General features: G+C 42.8%; 1 protein-coding gene and 1 long non-coding RNA gene across 8 annotated transcripts in view; one reads left to right on the top strand and one right to left on the bottom strand.

Moving 5' to 3' along the window:
- LOC114594261 (uncharacterized) overlaps positions 1–22182 on the bottom strand; it is a 105486-nt gene that overhangs the window by 47792 nt on the left and 35512 nt on the right. The gene's annotated exons all lie outside the window — the stretch shown is intronic.
- The window catches only part of ESR1 (estrogen receptor 1), a 201512-nt gene that overhangs the window by 161664 nt on the left and 17666 nt on the right, over positions 1–22182 (top strand). For all 6 annotated transcript variants that reach the window (XM_028723695.2, XM_077925904.1, XM_077925899.1 and 3 more), the window contains one exon: positions 11146–11284. In XM_028723695.2, the coding sequence (XP_028579528.2) occupies positions 11146–11284 (139 nt within the window). The remainder of the gene's footprint in view (positions 1–11145; positions 11285–22182) is intronic.

The raw sequence follows: 22182 nt of genomic DNA, 5'->3' as shown, positions 1-22182 counted from the left end.
CACCTGGGTTAAAAATAAAGGTTTGCATTTATTGCAAAATAAGGTAATAATACTAATACTAATAATTTATTATTTATACCCTGCCCATCTGGCTGAGTTTTCCCAGCCTGGTGCCCAGCAGTGCTCCAGTGCCTGTGAAGCTATGTGTGGCACCCCTGAGCAAGTGTCTCAAGACTCTGAACTAACTGTCTGTCTGTCTGTCTGTCTGTCTGTCTGTTTGTATCTAGCCCTCCTAGAAAGGTATGGAGCAAAAAGTTTAGATACCTTCTTAGTGATTTCTGTGGTGTGCATTTGGCTACTGGCATGCATTCAGTTGTGACCACTTTGTTGTTTTTAGCAGCAATAGCATCTGAGGGTGGGGGAGTGTTCTCCATAACGAGGACCAGCAAGATATAGCTGACTTCCCACAGTAAGCATAAGATTGTTAGGGCTGGTTGTCTCTCTCATTTTATGTTGTGCCATACTCCTTGTGGTAGCCATTTTGTCTTATGCTGTGCCCTTCCATGGCAACTGTTTTGTGACTGGTGCCCCCAGCACTCCCAAAATTCGAAATGTGCCTACTGCTGGGTTAGTATATGCCAAAGTTTCACAGAGACCACCTGGCCTGGCCCCCAACGACTTAATCACTTAATTCAGTGGTGGAGGAGAGCAAGAGAAGAAGATTGATGGAGGTGGGGAAATTTGTTCTTGCCATATAAAGAGAAGAGAGGGTGGCAGAGATTGAGCAGGCTGCAGTGTAAGCTTAAGCACAATGGGGAAGCTAGAAATGTACAGACAATGAGTTTGGGCCACTTATGGGTGAGTGTACTTTCAGACAGACTTTCAGACAGACTATGCAAAGGTATTTGGTGGGAAGAAAGATATGGGGTGAGGGCTGTCATGCATGGCGCTGCTGCCCTCACACATTCAAACTGAACACCTGAAAAGCACTTAAGGTGCTAAGTATTGCATTCATTACTATTTTGCTATGGGCAAAATAGCTATTTTGAAGCAATGAAAGAAAATGGGTCATTCATGAATCATGCTTCTTTTTAATCTTCTGATGTGTTATGTAGGGGGGGGGGGTACTAACAGATCTCTCCTGTGGCATGGTATCTGAACTCCAGAAGCCATCTGGAATCTCCATTTTCATATTACATCAGAAACAGAAGTTACTGTCAGGCTTCTTCTATCAGAATGCTCCAGTTTAGTCTTAAGACGCAGTAGGTATAACATAATTTTTATCCCTCTAATTTGTTTCTTTAATATAGTAGCTATGCCCAGAAAAGCCTTATCTTGGTTAATCGACACTTCAGCCTTTAAGTGCTATCAACATTCAAGGAGGATGAAGCCCAGTTACAGGCTTCGCTCACCTGAATCCCATGAGCTACACCTGCTGCATCTCACTTCCTCTTCAGAGCCAAAAAACTTACCTCAGGACAGGTGGTGGTAGAAGTCAGGGGTGGCAAAAGCAGCTGCTCCCAGGGGTCTAGGAGAAGTGCCCCCCCCAATCAGGAACTGGTGGTAGGACAAGTGGGGGGAACGCTTGACTACAGTTCCCACCATCCTGCTCCACTGGCCATACTCACTAGGGCTGATGGGAGTTGAGGTTCAGCAACATCCAGAGGGCCAAGGGTTCCCCACTCCTGTATGCAGTGTGAAGCATGGGGCAGTCTTAACTGCACCATGACTGAATTCCTAAGTCTCTGAATCATGGCCCTCCATGAATAGAGGTTAACAACATCTAAAGAGGACTTAGGTCTATCTGATATGTGTTGTTGTTGTTTTAATGCCACTGCTAAGTTTACAGTTGTGCTCCCTTTACTTATACTGACGGGACATTTGATGAATGTTCTGGGAAAAGAGGATTCTCTTTTTGGTCTGTGTGTCTTGTTTCAGCTTCCAAAATATCACAGAACCAAAAGTACTCCCTTGAGAGCCAACACAGCCAGTTCTCATGAAGTAGCAGGCAGCCATTATTTAGCTGTCTCCTGCCAGTGAGGGAGTTCAGTAGCTGCTGTTTTTATGGTTGGTATACACACTCGATAAGATAATGGTAATGGGATGGAAGACTTTGCTCAAATATTGTTTTATTACTATCTACAAAAATAAACACTTCATAGGTCTTGTAACATTTCTCTGGCAGGGAACTGCACATAGCCTTGTCTTCTAGTAATTGTATCACTTAATTATGTGATAAGACATTGTGTTCTTCAAAGAAGCACCTGAAAACTCTTATAGTTAAAACAATACACCCACTCCATAAAGACAACAGAGGAGAGTGAGATCTGGAGTTTAAGCTGTTTAATACAGAAAGCTGAGAGCAACAATACGTTTAGATTACAGGGGTGTCCAAACTTTTTTAAAAGAGGGCCAGATTTGATGAAGTGAAGGGCCGTGAGGGCTGACCAAAGTTGTTGACTTTTTTTGGATTGAAGGAAGTTGTAGTAAATACAGGGAACAAAGCAGAAAACACTATCCTATCAGGCTCTAAGGACTGCCACTCTTCCAATATAAAGCACGAAATCTCAGTAACCCCTAATGGATAGGGAACCTATTGGAAATGCACGATTGTTTGCACATCAACAGTGAAAATGACCATTATTTCATCTCCATCTGCTTGGAAACACTGGACAAGCAGACTGGTTCCTGTATGAGCTGATTCCCATTTATGATCATCTCTGGGATATGTGAGGCTGCTGCTGGGATCATGACCAGGCTCAGATGGAAGCAGCTTCTGAGCTAGCACTTGTATAGCTACTTGAATGCTACCTCAAATTTAAACTGGGACAGCTGCCACAGGACCTACATAAGCTGACTAGAAAACATTATGCCTACACCAAGAAGCCTTGGGGCTGGCTGGCATTGCCTCTAGTGCATGCTGGGTCTAGTGCATACTTACTACAAGTAAGAAGAAGAAAAATAATAAATCAAGTTGTACAACTAAAAATTGTCCAAAGCAACTGGATAATATTTTTATTCAGTTTATTTCCCTGTAGAAAGTTATGTTGCTTTTGTTCCTTGACTTTAAATGAACTGATTGAACTACCAACCATTTAATAATTTTAAGTGATTGCATAACTCAAACAGAGCATGCGTGCGTGCGTGTGTGTGTGTGTGTGTGTCATGTATCCCCTACAGATGGAATATTGCAAGTGCTAGCTGAAGGCACAAGTTTGACCAGTTTAGATAAAACATTAGACATGTCCTTTAAAGTAAAAGGCATAATGCAACATTGACATTTTTATGGCCATCTCTATAATTATAATTGTAAATATTAACTGCAATTTCCCTTTAAAAGGTTTTTTCTGACTTGTATATAGTAAAGCCCATAACAGCAAATATAAATCAACCTTTTAAAATAATTTACACCAGATGCTAGTTTCTCTGATCACATCTCTCCTAATGCATGCTACCAACTAATTGGGCTTAAAGGGGTAAATTTACAAATTATGGTTCAGTTTTAGGTGGGATGCAACATCTATGCAGAAAGGACCACTTTGGAGCAATTGGCTAAAGGGGAATATAGTCCTTTACATCCATTTACTATATGAGATAAGGACTATGCCTCAAAAGGCAGTTTACAGTATTTAATGTCTGGTCTATTTTTACAGAAGGAGGAACTGGCTTGTTTTTTTGTTTTGTTTTGCCATCTTTAATCAAGATCTGGTTGGAAATATTTAAAAAATATTTGCAGTTCTATGCAATGCAAAGCACAATCCAGCCCAAGTTGAGCACTTTTTAAGCCCCATTGGTTTTAGTGGGAGATTTTAATATATGCTTACATCGGCACTATTGAAATTAACAATGTTTTTTTAAAAAAATGAAATTAATTGATTTTGGCAGGATTCTAGGCATACATTTTGGCATCTTGCTTGTGTTGTGCTTTATGTTTTAGGGCACCAACATCATACTTCAGCCTATTCACTCAAAGTGGAAAGGTCTTTGGAACGCTTTGTAATCACTCTTTGTTTCAATGACCCTGAACATTTCAGCAAACTTGGCCACCTCACTGCTCACTCCTAACTCTACATGGTTCATGAACAGGTTCCAATACCAATCTTTGTGAGACTCTACTTTCTACGTCATTTGGATAACTTTCCACTTATTCCTTCTCTCTGCTTCCTGCTACTTAACCAATTCCTGATCCACAAGAAGACTTCTCTTATTCTATGACTACTCCTATTATTCCATGACTCTCAAGCTTAATGAAGTTAGTTTAGCAACATAAGAATAGCCTGCTGGATCAGACAAATGGCCCATCTAGTCCAGCATCCTAGTCTCACAGTGGCCAACTAGATGCCAGAACATGAGCACAAGAGCACTTTCCCCTCTTGTTTCTAGCAGCTGGTATTCTGAAGCATTGCAGCTTCCAAATTTGGAGGTAGTGCCTAGGTATAATGACTAGCAGCCATTTGTCTTACCCTCTTTTAAAGCCATTCAAATTGGTGGCCATCACTCCCTCCGGGGGACAGGGGGCGAGTTCCATAGTTTGACTGTATGCTCCATAAAGAAGTACTTTTATTTTATCTGTTCTAAATTTTCCATTATTCAGCTTCATTGGATCTCCACAAGCAAGCTGCTAATAAGCTCTGGGCATACATACTGCTTCCTCTCCATCTCCATTGACCCATCCAGTAGGGAGAATCATAACCAGGACCTTCATCAATATTTTGAATGATGGTTTAGCAAGCTGGAAAGGGCTGCCTGATACAGGCCAATGTGGATGAATCAAGTTCATATGCATAAAGTTGATAGCACATAGGTGTATTCTGTTCTTATACTTCTGTTTCTGATTTGCTGCCAACTCTTTGCAACGTATAGCCCATCTGAATTAACACCCATGTTATTCTTCTTTTCCACATTTGACAGGTGAAAGCACTTGTAGTGTAGGCAGCAGATGAACACAAGCTGGGATTTGCCAAATGGTAACTTACTGTGGTAGGAGTGTAAGCATGTAGGGCAGCCACTTGTCTATAACTGTTGCTCATAGACAAAAGGTTCCCTCCACCCACTCACTCTTCTGCTTCCCTGGATTTCTGGTAAAGAAGTAAACTTTCCCTTCCTCCTTAGGCAGGTGCCACATATGACCCAAAGAGTATTTACTTTTCTTTCATTATGAAACAGCAAGTCATAAAGCTGTACGCTCTTTTTCTTCCTATAAAGGGAGAATAAAATACCATGGGGATGAAAAGCTTTCAATATGCAGATAACATCAAGCTATATTTCTCCTTTTCCCTGCTTGTGCTATTCACTAAATAACATACACATAGTAAAACTGTCAACAGCACTTTTATCTCTTAAACAACCAACAGCTGGCTTAAACTTCATGCATGCAAAAACTAAAGTGATGTTGCTCAGATGGAGGAAGGTTTAGCCAAGAAACCCTTTTGCCTCCTCATCCTTTACTGCTGTTTTTCAAAAAAAAGGTTTTTCTAAGTCTCCATGAGAGGGTTGGGGTTTTTCATTCCCCCATGGAAAATCATTTGGGGACTACATTCCAGTGGTGGCAGGTTGAGAGGTAAAAAGTGGGAGCAATGGATGCAACTCCATTGATTTACAAGGAGCAATATGCAATATTCATTAAAAATACGTTTGTACAGAAGGCTTTTACACTCTCCCCTGTCTCCATTATTCATCCAGCCACGCAAGAGACATTATCATAGTTAGCTTTCCCCTCATTAACCGCAGGCTGTAACCAAGATTTGTTCTCATCCAAGCTGGTTAAGCTCTCTCTTCACTAACCTAGCTTTTGGTTAGTGAGGAGAGAGCTTAACCAGGAATCCCAGTTCAAATGATATACTAAGGCAAACCTTGACTCATTGTGGCACAGCAGTGGAAAGCACCAAGGACCAGCAATGTGGCTGCAAGCTCCTCTTGGTGAGCTTGAATGTTCACCCAGTCTCTGTAAGCCATAGTTTGGCTTACGGTGTAGTGCAAACCCGGTCAATGTATTGGAAACTTGGATCCAGAGAAGTGATGCATGTGTATGTACTGAGTAATTTGCAGACAGAGAATACAAAACACAACTCTAATTAAAGGCAGGCAGCTGTAACTGAAACAGGTAAGCTATCAGCTTGAGATCAGTGCATGGGTGGTTGTACATACACACAAAACTCTTGTTTGTTGTTTTTAAAACAGTGATTTCCACTACCAAAGTGTCAAGCTGTTTTTGAGACTGAACATTGGCTTGTCACTTCGGCAGCGGGAAATACTGCACCAAAAACAATGGATGAAATGCTGGCTGTGCATGTACCTGAGCTATGTGTGTGACTATTACAGTTCTTTGTATCGTGGCCAAAATCAGTAGAGGCAAAGCATATTTTGTGAAAAGAAAGTCTTACCAAGCAACACACAGGTAGACATTGGCTATAATCCACAATAGCAGCACTTGCATTTTGACAGGGAACATTTATGCGTCATTTATGAAGTTGCTTATGAACCATTTGGACTAAAGTGAATAAGCAATAGGGGGAAAGGCTGTTGTTATATAATCTGGTGTTTTCCCTATATAAATGTGGTCTTGATTATGTTCCTGTTGACTAGACCGAAGCTTGAAATGTAGCCATGATTCTGGAGAGCCAAAAGTTTGGCATTTCAATATGAAATAAACACAATTTTAAAGAAAAAGTTGCTTGCTTGACTGAGCTGTCAGTGCCACTGCAATGCCGTGCTGAGATGCAAAGTATAGTTTGTTGCAGAGGCTGTATATTCATGGCCTTGAGGCCCTAAGGATACTCTAGGTTCCCTTTCTGAATTTTCAGTTTTCATTTAAAAAATGCAAATCTCTGGTCCTTTACTTCTGGAGCTATAAAAAAGTGTAGAGGTAGAGCTTTATCAATTTGCTCAATGAATAAAGCAAATTTGCTCCTGGCAGACTCACAGATAAGTTATTTTGTTTAAGTTTCTGCAGAGTAACTTATCCCACCCTCTGAGTTCCCACATAAAATTAGGAAGCATTTTTTGCCATGATTTCAAACTCTGTACTAGAATTAATGTGGAAGCAGGAACAGAACTCTGGATCGTATTATATTTATCTTCATGTTTGCAAAGCTGTATTGAGGCATTTCCAATTGGGATGATTTCAGAAGACGACCTGTTTTAATTTTAGTTAAAAATCTAATATAGTTGTTCAGAAAGAGATCACTCAATCAACATCTAGCTACTATACTGGATTTAAAGATTACCTTGTGCTGGGGGGGAGGGGGCAAAGGTTGCATGCTCCTGCGTTCCCCTAAACTTTATTATGAGCTCTTCTATCCTTATAGCAAATGATAAAGCAGATAGTTTCAATGTAAAACACACTTGTTTGATTCCTGTCTGTAAATCTTTAACTTAATTTGTAGTGTTCTACAGTGGCTTTAATGCATTCAAAGAAAACATCAGTTTATATTTAAACACTAAAAAGTTTAAAAGACAACACTCTACTCCACTCCACTGTGTCAAATGCTTTCTTGATGTCAGCTCCTTCCTTCTTTGTAATGATGCCTTTATGTTGAGAGCTTCATGCCTCTGCATTACAATCAAAACCAAGAACAGCTAGGCCAGAAATTCCACAGCATCACTAATATGGGGGTGGCACCAGCCTGACCATAGCCTCAACCATTCTTAAGCTGCTGCAACTGCAAGAAAGGAATGGGGTGCAAGCAGTGGAATAGAAATACAGTAAAGGCACCTGGCTAATATTAATGGGCAGGGAGTTCTAAAGAGTAGGTGCAGCCACACTAAATGATCTATTCCTGCATTTAGTTACATCTATCTATTTCTATTAACTGGGATAGCCTTAAAGATCTCAGATTCTATCATGTTTGGGGAATAAGATTGATACAGTTTTTAAATAAAATAAAATAAAATAAAATAATACAAATTAATTCATCATACCTTAAATCGAAACTGGAAGGAATTCCCTTCCTTTTCCAATAATTTATTGGTCTTTTTTTTAAAGAGAGAGAGAGAATGGTTGTTTTACAAAAGTAAGAATGTTAGCAGTTTCTCATCAGTATTGATTTGCTCTTACTTTTTCCTGAATGAATCTAATTCTGCCTAAATATTTGGCTCTGAATTTTCTTAGTGCAGGGTGTGGAATCTTTTTCAATGTGAGGTCCATATTCCCTGCTGGGCAGTCTTCTCAATGTGTGGTGGGTGTTGCAAAGTGGGTGTGGCCAGACACACACTACTGCCTATCCTCCATCCTGGCAAGCAGGAGGCATTATCACAGGACGCATTCCAGTGGGTCCAATCACTAGAGGGCACAGAGCAGGTGGTGGCTTAGGGGGCATGGGGTGAGCAGAGTCCTAAGGGAGGGTGCATGGAGGTTGTATTTGGTCCCCAGGCTTGTGGTTTCCCACCTTTGTTTTAGTGCAACATTTTTACTTTTGTAGTAATTTATTTGATTTGACCTGGAAAAAGTCTATTTCCTATTTTGAGAATTCTAAGACCACCAGAATACACAACAGAAGTTTCCATTTGCTGTTTCAAGGTTTTTGATAAGCAATCTAAAAATGAAACAGAGGACTCATGCATTCTCTTTGTCAGTACACCACATTACTCACACCAGCAGAACTAACACACCTGGGGTTTTTCCTGCTTCCCAGTATATTGGGGAACCTCCAACTACATTAGTTTTGCTCTGACAACAGGTTTCTTTCTTTGCTGATGAAGTGGAATGCACTCCGTATCATATGGCCCTTCAGCCAGCCTTCTGCTAGTAAGATTGCTACATTAATTTCATTTTTTTTCTATTTTGGTAATTTATGGTTAAAATTATTTTATTATTTAATTTCTAAAATCACTACAAAATAACTTCACTGATCATATTACTTTATTTCAAAATTTAAGGAGAGGCAAAGTTCTCCTAGGCATTCAATTACCGTAAGTTGTTGCCTCTGCTTTTTCTTTTAAACATATTGGTTTAATATTATTACTGCTACTTCTGTTGTCACATTCTCTGACATGATCTTCCATAGGTTAAACTTTACTTTCAGTGCTTAATTGGGACGCCAGTAAATACTTTAACAAATATATGTATTTCTTCAAGGTTTTTTCTGTTTTTACTGATAATTTTTTGTTTTCTTTTTGTAAACTGCTTTGAAGTGTAACTGCAACATAAATCTTGTGAAATAAATAAATAAAATAAATGTATCTCAAACAATGAAAGAGCAAAAAGAATATATCAAAATTGATATATAAGTTAAAACAATAGATTGCATAGTTTCAAGCTCCAAGCAACCAACTGTGCAATACTTCCCCCACTTCCAACAGAAGAACACACAGTTCCCAGGTGCAAGAGAACATAGAGTTCCCGCCTCTAATCAGAACACACAGTTCCTAAATCAAAGCAATCTGTTGCAGAATTTTGGGCTTAGGCAATCAATTGCAAATTTCCCAATAAACAGTCAGGTAAGAAAAAAAAGCTCTCCTTAATTGTACAAATCCACATTAAACAGGTGTAGCAAATACTTGGTTGACTTGGTTATCTTCTAATTCAGACACATCAGACACAGCCTAAGTTTATGTCTAATTATCAAATCATTTAACAAACAGAATAGCTAAGTTATTCTAGACAAGAGTATACCTCCCGACACAAAACCTTAGTCATTAATTGCTGCTTTTGATGCAAATATTATTCCTCTGTTATCCAAATCCTAAAAACCTTGGTAGGATTATTCTTTTAAGCAAAAGACACCACTTCTCAAAACAATTCAACCTGTGATCAGGGACCAAGAAGTAAAATAATCTGTCTTCTCAATACATATCCCATGCTAGTTATTGTTACTGAGATAACATAGTTCCTAAAATAGACTAATTACACAGCTTCACCAGACAAAAGTAACTCAAGCAGCACACATAATTCCTTTTAAGAATTCATAGACAGTTCTCCACATCCTCTCCTGTGAGCAATCTCCAGAGTATATTCTGGCGATTGTCAAGCTGTGGTCTCGGCCACTAAAATTCAAGATGCCAGAAATGACTTGGCAGGCAGTAGGCATTCCATCAACAGTCTCAGTTACTCTTTTAGCACCCAAAGGTGATAGGACAGACCAAGGTTGCAGTCAGGGGGGCAGATGTTCAGAGTTGGATCTATATTTTTGTGTGGAGGGAGGGGTGGCTGGAGGATTAGCCAGCTTCTCACCCATTATCTAGATTAAATTCATTCTGATTGGAAGAGTAATATCATAACATAAAAAGTCTGAGGTGCCTTTGTTTGTTTGTATTTATCCTGGGTGGTATGAACAAGAATTCCAGGTGAAGCAATCAATGTACTCACCCTGGCTATGGGCCAGGGGGCAAAACAGACTGGAAATACACGTTTTAGTATGCTGGTTTCAAAGATGTGGTTTAAAAATGTAGCCAGAAGGTTCTACATCGCAAAAGGAGTGTAAATTCATTGCAGAATATTGAGGTCTGAAATGTGAAAGGACTTAGAATTAAAATAGTCAAGGATTCCATATAATATTTTCTTTATCATCTGTTGATGGACTATCTATGCTCCAAGTGTCAACACCCTTGCTTAAGTTGAGGGAAGATTGGGAGTACCATGTAGCATAATCATGCCACGATACATGCATGGAGCCTTGGTATGGAAGGTTAGCAGTGTGTGATTTATAGTGCATGAAGATTCCAAATGCGTAGCTTAAGAAGGAAAGCCAAAGATTTTACACCACAGAAGTAGCGATTTTTATATTCTTAATTTTCAAGACCACAGAAAATCAACAACTTGTCAAATTACTATTATGCATTTTAAACAACTGTATTAATATTCCAATAGCAAACACAAGGGGGAAGGAAAAAAAATTATTATTAAAAAAGTTAGCTATGATTCAGTCTTTCTGATCTGAACTAGTCCAGGGAGCTCTAATATTCCCCCCCCCCAAAAAAAAAAATTCCAATATGTGTACTTGCATTTAAAGAAAGGTTTTATTGTCATGTTTGTCTTCCACCCTTCATTTGAGCTTGTAAGGGCAGCATGCCTGAGGCGATCTTGTTTTTCTATCACAACAATTCTGTGAAACAGATTAAGGTAAGCGCTAGTAGTAGTATTTTCTAGGGAACTCTGTGCCAAGCAGGGTTAGGTTTCTTACACCCAGCCCCCCCCCCCCCCACCACTGTATTACACCAGCTACTGTTTTCACATTGCCACATACTGGTCTTCATTTTCTTCTTTAGGGTTTGTGGATTTATCACTCCATGATCAGGTCCATCTCCTGGAATGTGCCTGGCTTGAGATACTGATGATTGGCTTAGTGTGGCGGTCCATGGAGCATCCAGGAAAGCTACTGTTTGCCCCTAACCTGCTGTTGGACAGGTCAGTCCACGTGTTCTTTGTTTGTTTATTTCTGTTATTTACTGTTGTAACTGTCATGCTATGCAATATTATTAGTATCAGCCTGACCTGCTACCATGCCATTCATACCAAATGCCAGTCGCAGAGAAGAACAAGCCTAAAACTGGAACACTAACAAGTATTGTATCTATACATTTACACAATGAAGCCTGGAGTCAGGATGCAGATCAATACCAGCAACAAATGCCACCTAACCGATTTCATGCTATGTGTGTATTTGCTCAACCATATTTCAAGAGTATTACAACGAGAGAGATGAGCTTAGTAGTTTCTCCAGAATGATATTTATTTGTTTATTGCATTTACAGTGGTGCCTCGCAAGACGAAATTAATTCGTTCCGCAAGTTTTTTCTTCTTGCGAGTTTTTCGTCTTGCGATGCACGGTTTCCCATAGGAATGCATTGAAAATCAATTAATGCGTTCCTAGGGAAACCGACTTCAGACCAGGTCCGGGGAAAGTCTGTCCCCCGACCTCTTCTGAAGGCTGGGGGGGGGGGACAAGGGCTTTTCTTCCCACCCCCAGCATTTTAAAAAACCCCGGGACAGCGGAGGGCTTCTCCGCTGTCCGGGGCGATCTTAAAATGCTGGCGGGCGGCATTTTAAAATCGCCCCGGACAGCGGAGGACTTCTCCGCTGTCCAGGGCGATTTAAAAGCCCCTGGGAAGGCAGGCAGGGAGGACAAAGACATTTGCCCCCCGCCCTCCTTCAGAAGAGGTCCAGGACCTCTTCTGAAGGCTGGCGGGGGCGAAAGTCTTTGCTCCCCCCCGCCTGCCTTCAAAAGCTGTCCGGCCAAGGCTTCGCGGACCTCTCCGCAAGCAGCGGCAGCGCTGCCGCTGCTTGCGGTGAGTTGCCGGCATGCCGAAGCCTGCGCGCGCTGAGATCAGCGCGCCCAAGCTTCGTGGACCTCTCCGCAAGCAGCGGCAGCGCTGCCGCTGCTTGCTGAGTGTTGCCGGCATGCCGAAGCCTGCGTGCGCTGAGATCCGCGCGCCCAGGCTTCGCGGACCTCTCCGCAAGCAGCGGCAGCGCTGCCGCTGCTTGCGGTGAGTTGCCGGCATGCCGAAGCCTGCGCGCGCTGAGATCAGCGCGCCCAAGCTTCGCGGACCTCTCCGCAAGCAGCGGCAGCGCTGCCGCTGCTTGCGGTGAGTTGCCGGCATGCCGAAGCCTGCACGCGCTGAGATCCGCGCGCCCAGGCTTCGCGGACCTCTCCTGCCTTCAAAAGCCGTCCGTGATAGCGGGAAGCGCTTCCCTGCTATCCCGGACTGCTTTTAAAATGCTGGCGGTGGGGAGCAAAGCCTTTCGGCCCCCGCCAGCCTTCCTGGACCTCTTCTGAAGGCCGGAGGGGGGGGGAAAGGCTTTGCTCCCCACCGCTAGCATTTAAAAGAGGTCCCCGGAGATTTCCCTATGGGCTTTCGTCTTGCGAAGCAAGCCCATAGGGAAATTCGTTTTGCGAAGCGCCTCCAAAACGGAAAACCCTTTCGTCTAGCGGGTTTTCCGTCTTGCGAGGCGTTCGTCTTGCGGGGTACCACTGTATATCCCATCCTTTCCCCAGTATAGAACTCAGGGCAGCATACATGTTGTTTCCCTGTCTCTTCTAAACAAAGTTAGCCACTTAAATATAGGACTTGCTTCTAGTTAAGCAAACATCTGGCAGGTTCTGAGATTTTCCTGCGATTTTGGCAAATACTTTCAAACAAATAACTGTGTGAAAAGTGCTGAGAGAGAAGTGACCGTTTGGGGATCAATATTTCTTTTATCTATGAATTTGAGAAAAGCAGCAACAGTAGAAATGAACCAATAGTCAAAATAGCCTGTTTTTCTTTTTAAAATAGGCCGAGGATTGCTATTCCATTATTAGAGGCTGAGGGTGGTTCTTTGCAGCACACAAATATTTCCTTTAGAATTGAGCCAGGTACCTGGTTTCTGGTGGCTGCCATTATCGCAGCAGCCAGAGAAACAGGATGGGAAAATATTGTTGTCAATCAAGTGCTGTTGTTGGTATTTATGTTGGTGTTTGAAATATTCCCCTGACCTTTTATTAAATCACAGCTAAAACTGTTTTAGCTTTACCATTTGATATTTCATAGCTATTCCTCAATTGACCTTGGAATTTGAAATGGTAAGCTGGAATGGAGACAGCTTGGACAGCAGACATCCTACATATTCATTCTTGAGTAATGCAAGGGTTAGCAAAATCAAACCACTGCTTTCTTTATTGGTGTTCAATAAATTGGTGTTCAATAAATTTATTGGTGGTATTAGTAAGATTTAAATGAAAAAATAATAATCCCTCATTCTTGCAGAGAAAACGTTTCATTAGTTTTTGCAGTGCCACTGCATACAGTAAGAACGCATACTCCAGTGGAAAGTTAGGTAGAACTGGACCTTTTTTAAAAAACGATAACTATTTCAGTTTTTCCTGTCTCTTTTTGGGATTAGGTACTGTCAGGGGCTCAGGGGCAGAGCCACGGGGGAAAGAGGGGTTGGAGAGCGAAGGGGAGGAATCTGAGGGGAGCTTAGGAGGATATGACAGTGACTCGAGAGATTCCATGAGTCTCTCCAGCGAATCAGAAGACTCTCAGAAAGAGGCGCCCAGGGTCAGGGCAAGGGGGGCCAGCGGTGAGTCCCCAAGCGGCAGCTGGAGATCAGGGCCAGCTTCCCTGCCAGAGCGTAGCGGGGGGGAAGAAGCCCACAGAGCAGAACCGGTGTCCACTCCAGCAGGGAGGGAGAGAGAGTCAGAACTGACCACGCCTCCGTCGGAGAGTGGAGGGGCAGAGCGGAGGTCAGTTTCAGCCAGCCCCTCCGAAGGAGGAAGCAGTGACAGGAGCAGTGTAGCCGTTAGGAGGAAAGTGGCCGGCTGGGTGCGCGCGCCAAGTTCAAATGTGCAGGCGCGGGTCAGCAGAAAGTCCGGATTGGGAGCCAGGTCCCAAAGCCCGCCGGAGAAAGGGGGAGGAGTCAGAGGAATCCGCCTCCGAAGAGTCCAGGAGGGGTGGAACCCCAGGGGGCAGGAGGACCCAGAGGAGAAAAGGGCATAGGAAGAGGTGGAGCAAAGCTCGGGTGTTAAGCTGGTGTAGGGGAGGGGAAGAATCAGGCGGAACTTCAACGGTCTAAGGTTACAGACGTAGGGATGCGCGCCACGGATGTAAAACCGACAATGAACTTCAATAAAGACTTTTGTATATAAAGAGACACTGGCGTTGGTCCTTTGTGAGCTGGGACCTGAGGCACCCCTGACAGGTACCATTTCTATTATCAAGCAATGTTCAAAAGAATGAGGAATTCAATACTAGCAGTTTACAGACAGTGCAGTTTCAAAACATCCCTTAAAGGGGATTCTATTCACAGTACATTGCAAAAATCCAAATGAAATGTTACCATTGAATGGATAACTGTGGCCAGGAGGAGCTGAAGTGGTGCAGGAGCCTACGCTGATGAATGGAACTTTACAGAGTAAATATAAAATAACAACAAAAATAGCAAATAAAATAAGAACAGCAGCAGAGAAAACAAGACAAAAGATAAAAGGTTAAGGAACAGGGTGGCTAGATGCAAAAGAGGGCAGGGCTTCTTGCATAGTAGAGGGAATTTCAACAGGTGTAGTTTGTCATGCAAAAGAACAGGCATGCTTTTCTTTTTCACCTGCCTACCCTGTTGAACCCTTTTCAGCTGCTTTCAAAACTTATGATAAAGGTCCTTGCAAATGATTTTTCAATGGCTATAGTCATGAAGTGCAGAAGCATTTTCACCAGGCTAGTTCAGATAAAATTTTAGATGCTGAGAATTCAGTGTTTTAAACACATCAAATAATTGCCAACTGAAGCCAGGAAGAAATTCCCTTGTTTCATAAAACGGCAGTAAATGAGCAGAAAGCTCCCCCCTCCCCCTTTCCTTTTAAGTCACTGCATAAAGACATTTTCAGATGCCGGATATGAGACTTAACAGACTGTTAGCCACTATTTTTATTATAATTTCTGGGTTGGAACTACTAGCACAAATTCCACCGAACAGCAGAATAATGTGTGGTCTTTAAGAGCACAATCCTGTTTATGTTTATTCTGAAGTTCATTTTATTAAGTTCAATGGGATTTATTAAGTCACTTCTGTTGCACAATTTTACTGCTTAAATTGTCAAAGGAACTTTTCTGGGAGATATTTATTAAATAGATAGCTTTACTGATTTTCAATCCTGCAGTACACAATAAATATCAATAGTTATCAGGATAAAAAACTCAGTAACTAAGGGCACCAGGGACTGGTACTAAAGTTCAGGGAAATCCTGGGTAAACAGAACATAGGATGACCCTGCTGGGTCTTGCCATTGGCTCATCTAGTCCAGCATCCTGACCTCATAGTGGCCAACCAGATGCCTGTGGATAGCCTGCAGCACTTGAGTGTAACAGTACCTGAGTGCAGCTGTGCTCTGCCCACTTGAAATTCCCAGCAGCTGGTATTCAGAAGCACACCCACTCTGACAGTGAAGGTGGAACATGTCCATCATGGCTTGTATTGTTGATAGCCTTTATCCTCCATGATAAATCCAACATTCAGCTTCATTGGATGCCAACGTGTTGTGGTGTTACGAGAGAAGGTGCAAATGTTTGCCCTACCCTTTTCTCCATATCTACCATGCATAGTTTTATAAATTTCTGTTACTTCACCTCTTACTCTCCTTTTCTCTAAACTAAAAAAATCCCAAATGGCTTCCTCAAAGGAAAGGTGCTCCATCCCCTTGATTATGTTAGTTGCCCTTTTCTGAAGCTTTGCCAACTCTGCTATATCCTTTTTGAGGTGAGGCGACCAGAACCGTACACACTATTCCAAATGCATAAAATCACCATGTCCAGCAAGTCATTAAAATATAGAAATGAGTATTTCCGTTTCCAAGAATGAATAATGCTTTTAAGGCTGCAATCCAACACACATTTAGCCCCATTAAACTTAAGGGACATCTGAATAGGCATGTACATGATTGTGTTGTGAAATAATTAGCTTCACTTCTACATACCTGTTTCTTTCCATTCCATCAAATAGTTTTCTGTTGAATGCTCTTCGTGGATATTGTTGTACTTCACTCTCCAAATAGCTTAAACTACTGAGACCTAATTCACACTGCTAAATTCCACTATTCAAAAGTATATGCAGGTATATGAGGACATAGACAAATTGCAACATGGAACAGGCTACACATACAGTAACCTAGCAGTCATTTTTGTGATTGCAGCTGCTGGGGAAAGTGGAAGCAGTTATAGAGATGGCTGCTAGATCATCATATTTGTGCCAGCCTTTCTTTAGAGTGGATATGCACCCTATATTACAGAGGCCAGTCATTTGATGGAAGGGCTGTCAGAGGATAGTAATCTATTGGAAGGCATCAGCTATTGTGGTGGAGCAGCTGCAAATGTTCCTGAATGACATATATCTGCTTTAATTGGGGACTGAATCAGCCTTGGTGGCCCTGAACAATGGCCTTTATCAAGAGGTGGATGGGGGAATGTGCCCTCTTACTTGTAGTTTTCAGTGGCTTTTGATACCATTGACCACAGTATTCAGAGAGCAGAATTGAGAGAGTGTACCTCACCCTTTGGCACTTGTAATAGTTCCCACAGGACACTATTTTGTCTCCAGTACTATCTGGGAGCAGTCATTAGGAGTTTTGGGGCATGGTGTTATCAGTATGCTGAAGACACACAGCTCTATTTCTCCATAACACCTGAATCAGGAGAGGTTGAGTATTCTGGATGAAGGCCAGTGGACTTAGGCTATTATCTTGGGAAGACAGAAGCTTTGAGGGTATGTCAACGAGAGCCAGGGCTTTTTCGGCTGTAGCTCCGATCTGGTGGAACACTCTGTCACAAGAGACCAGGGCCCTGCGGGACTTGACATCTTTCCGCAGGGCCTGCAAGCAGTGGCGTAGCGTGGGGGGTGCCAGGGGTGCCGGCCGCACCGGGCGCAACATTTTGGGGGGCGCGTTTGGTCGGCCCCCCTCGAGGAAGCGGGAACCTCTCCAAGGCACAGCGTGCCGTCGGTAGAGGAAAAAAGCCGCGCAGCAGCAGCAGCAGCAAAGTCGGGAGGAGGAGGAGGTGGAGCGAGCCTGCTAATTCCTTGCTGGGAATTAAGCGGCTCAAGACTCTCTCCACTGGCCGCCTGGGTAGTGAGCCGAGCCGAGCAGGGAGTCTGGCGAGGGGGCGGGAAGAGACTTTCCCCCCTTTTTTCCACCTCGCCTGGTCAAAAAGGAGAGCGGAGTCTCCTCAGGGCGCCCTCAGGCAGGGCAGGGAAAGGCAAGCAGAGCGAGGAGGAGAGAGGGGGGGGGGGAGCAGCCAGGAAACGCCGCGGTGTGGAGGAGGAATCAACTTAGGAGAGAAAGCGAAAAGCCTTGGAGAAAGGGAAAAAAGGAAAGAAAAGAGGCAGCTCCAGGAGAGCGCGGGGGAAAGAGAAGCCTCGCTGCTGCTGCTTGGGAGAGTAAATTACTGTACTTGCCTTGCCCCGGGTTAGGGGGCGCAAATTACTTGCCTTGCCCCGGGTTAGGGGGCGCAAATTACTTGCCTTGCCCCGGGTGCTGATAACCCACGCTACGCCGCTGCCTGCAAGACAGAGCTGTTCCACCAGGCCTTTGGCAAGGGCACAGCCTGACTCCCTCCTTCGGCAATCTTCGCGGAGCTCTGGCCCAATGGCTGCCAGTGGCTTTAATTAATTAATTAATTAATTTTAGAATGAATGGTTTTAGAGTGTTGTTTATGCTGTACTTTTGTACTGTTTTATTGTTGTTAGCCGCCCTGAGCCCGGCTAAGGCTGGGGAGGGCGGGATATAAATAAAATTTATTATTATTATTATGTGGCTCCATATCTGGAAGATAGACCAATTGCTTGTTCTGGACGGGGCTGCACTCCATAAGAAGGAGCAGGTACGTAACTTGGGAGTATTCCTTGATATATAATTGTCATTAGAGGCCAAAATGATCTCTGTGGCTAGAAGTGTCTTTTGCCATTTTCAGCTCAGATGCCATCTACTGTGTATTTGGATTGGAATAGCTTGGCCACTGTACTGGTGACCTTGAGAGTGGATTATTACATTGTGTTCTGTGTATATTTACTAATGAGGCTTTATAGAATCATAGAATCATAGAGTTGGAATGAGACCACAAGGGCCATCGAGTCCAACCCCCTGCCAAGCAGGAAACACCATCAGAGCACTCCTGACATATGGTTGTCAAGCCTCTGCTTAAAGACCTCCAAAGAAGGAGACTCCACCACACTCCTTGGCAGCAAATTCCACTGTCGAACAGCTCTTACTTTATGTATGGGATGGAATTGTGGTATATGTGTGAGAGTCATATTGTGTTACCTGTCCATGTGTGAGTTTGTGCTAATGTGTGTGAAAAAGAGGATGGTGATAAAGTGAGGTGTATTAGCAAGGCCAGAACAGTATAAGATATGACATTGAGGTCCACCAGATCTGGGCTGAGATATGAGCTCCAGAGTCTCAAACTGTTCAACTCAAAGAAAACCTAGTAGCCTTTACGAACTATTGTTTTCCCAAAGGCTGCTGGCAATTAGCGTAGACCTTGGTAAAGCCATTAAGACATTATGTTCTGGAATGCTTCTATTCAGCCTTCCTGCTGGGAGTAAAGCAAGACGCTTACAATAAGCTACCTGAAACTCCAGCTCTGACCGTGGTTGGAGAGGCTAGTAGTTCCAAAACCAAACCCTCTTGGGAAAGGTACCTTCAATGGGCAATGGTGTCTTCTGCATCCCCTTCTCACCACCACCATTAGTTAGTGGCAAATGAATGGTGCAGAGGAAGAGCTGGTTGCGGGCTTCCAGGTGATACTGACCATTGACACTGGCCTTGGGACACACTTTCATCCTTCCCATGCCTTCTGACTAGTGCACCACTGCCATCACTAGCCAGATCAGAAGTGTTTATAAGGAAGGGGTTACTCGGAGATCAAGGATGGGTAGGTGGGAGAGAGTGTAAAGGAATGCAGAGGGCTTAAGTTTCGTTTTTATACTGAATTCAGGCAGTCTCAGAAATAAATCAAGCTATCTCCCATTTCTTGTGAGTCCAGATAAAATCCTATAATGCAAAAGACCTCACAATTTACTCTCCCCCACACACTTCTGATCCAGTGATAGATTATGCAGCTAGAGGATAAACTGCCATCTAGACTCCTTTAACCATTTGATAAGACTGCCTTTCCTGCCAACTGGGTCTCTTATGTATGAAACTAAATAGTAGGCATTTTGTTGTTCTATAATCACAGACAAAATAGAGCAGTTAGTTAAACCTGGTGCTATGGATTTATATTCACATCCACTATGAAAGCAAAGGTGGCACATGGATAGAGTTTTAGCTTTGAATTTGGGAGATCAGTAACAAATGATAGTTTAGTTGTTAGCTTTTGCTACACCATTAATTTCTCCTAGCACAAGCTGAAGCATATTTGCTCATATGTAAGTTTGCCAGATGCTGGTGGACGTTCTTGATAAGGATGCGGCTCCATTTGAATGATTGTTTAGGGGCCAGGGAATTGTCTGCTCTGCCGGTTGGTCTGGAGAGAGGGTTGACTCCTCCCTCTGGAAAGGAGGCAAGAGGCTTCAGTGAACCCTGCTTGGTCCTTCCAGTAGGAGGTGTCATCCCCATCAGGAATGTTCTCCAGCAGCATATTCAAACAGAAATTTATGGTAAGACAAATTTCTGTTTTCTACTGATTTCAATGGCAATTATACTCTAGTAAAGGTTACATATAGGGATGCGGGTGGCACTGTGGTCTAGACCACTGAGCCTCTTGGGCTTGCCGATCAGAAGGTCGCGGTTCGAATCCCCGCAATGGGGTGAGCTCCTGTTGCTTGGTCCCAGCACCTGCCAACCTAGCAGTTCGAAAGCACTCCAAAATTGCAAGTAGATAAATAGGTACCGCTCTAGCGGGAAGGTAAACAGCGTTTCCATGCGTTGCTCTGGTTTCGGTGTTCTGTTGCGCCAGAAGCCGCTTAGTCATGCTGGCCACATGACCCAGAAAAACTGTCTCTGGACAAACACAAGCTCCCTCGGGCTGTAAAGCGAGATGAGCGCTGCAACCCTAGAGTTGTCTGCAACTGGACTTAACTGTCAGGAGTCCTTTACCTTTTTAAAGGTTGCATAGGATTTTAGTGTCAGACTCTGTTTCCTTTTTGTGATGCTGAAAACTCTATGGCACATTGTTAATGTGGGAGATAGAGTTATTATATGCATTAATGAAGCTCCTCATATCTGAACAACAACAATAATCCAGGCTATTACTTCTTAATGCGCGAATCAAGATAAAACCACAAACTACTATGTAGAGATGAGTGAATATCAATTTGTTGCTCAGTTTTTTAATCTTTGTTCTCCACATTTTCTCACCAGTTTGGTATTTTTAAATAAGTCCTTCTGAAAATTCACCAGCATTTTAATGCAGTTTTTTTCTATGTTTTTGTATGCATTTTTGCTTAAAATGCTCATTTTTGCAAAACAGTTTCTTCTAATGTGATGCATTTTGGTGTGTTATTTTCACTAATATATGCATTTGTGTGCATGGTTCACCCTGGTGTGTACATTTTTATAAACATTACTTTGCTGGAAAACTGCACCACAAAATTCAGAGAAGTATGAAATTCAAAAGGTGACTTATGTTTTGGTTTGCATATTAGAAAGTGCAAATTAGGTAGATTCGTTTTTAAATGCAAACTCAATCAATCTTCTTCCCTATCTCTACAGCTAGAGTCATTCTAATATTACTTCATAGCTGAGTCTTAGTCTATGGTAGAGAAAAAATAAGCATAAAACATTAGAACTGATTTTAGAGGAGGAGGGATTTTGGTACTTCTCACATTAACACAGAGATGAAACAGGATCTCTATCCTTCGAATAATATTGTGCAGCTATTTCTTTGCTATTTCTAGAACAAGCTACAACCAGAGAACTCAAATAGAAACCTTTTACCAGTGCCTCAGCAGAGGAAACCACTTCCAAAAGGATGATTTACTTTACAGACTGGCCTCAGTCTTTGAAAAATGTTCTTTGCTGAAGTGCTGACTGCATATTTGGATATTCGCTTAGAAGGCTAAGCAGCAGTCGTAAATAATTGCTTTTAATCATCCCTTCTTGGAAGCAGACTCTTGGTAAAACCTTTCCAACCACACACTTAAAATACTTCCATTTACTTTTATATAACAAAACATCTCAGGGCACCAAACTGGGCAAAATTTCCACCTCTCTGAGCATGTGACAAAGGGATTTGCTATCCCACAGTGGTTACTTGGTTTGCATTCACTTTGCTTGACAAGTTTGGTAGGCATGTATGCATATATATGAGAGGCCAGGAACCTCAAGCCTGGGTTCAAAAGTGACCCTCTATGCCTTTCCATCTGATCAATGGGACTCTTCCCAGGCCCCACTGCTCACTGGCCCCACTGGGCACCCCAAGTATTTTTGCTAGGTGAATGAATGGAGAATGGGGTGCATGAGTGTGTGTGTTAAAAGTAGCCACTGATCAAAAGTAAAATTTACCTTCGTGCTCTGCACACTTTTACCTCTGTCCTCCTACACTGCTGGCATGTGGCCCTTGAAAAATTGCCCAGAAGGGAATGTGACCCTCAGGCTAAGCATGTTTACCCCAATCTTGTAGATCAGGGGTGTCCAAACTTTTTTCAAAGAGGATTGAAGTTGTTGAGCTTCTTTTAGGATTTTACCCCACGAAATAAACTGCCACATGGGCCGGATTAAACCCCCCACCAGTGGGCTGGATTAGGCCCCTGGGCCGGATTTTGGATATGCCTGCTGTAGATACTCAGAAGGCACGAGGTCCCATTGAGCCATTGTGCAAGCCCTGTCATTGTGCTGT

Source organism: Podarcis muralis, chromosome 3 (assembly GCF_964188315.1).
Source record: "Podarcis muralis chromosome 3, rPodMur119.hap1.1, whole genome shotgun sequence".
Classification (NCBI taxonomy): domain Eukaryota; kingdom Metazoa; phylum Chordata; class Lepidosauria; order Squamata; family Lacertidae; genus Podarcis; species Podarcis muralis.
This window is presented reverse-complemented; position numbering and strand designations above follow the sequence as displayed.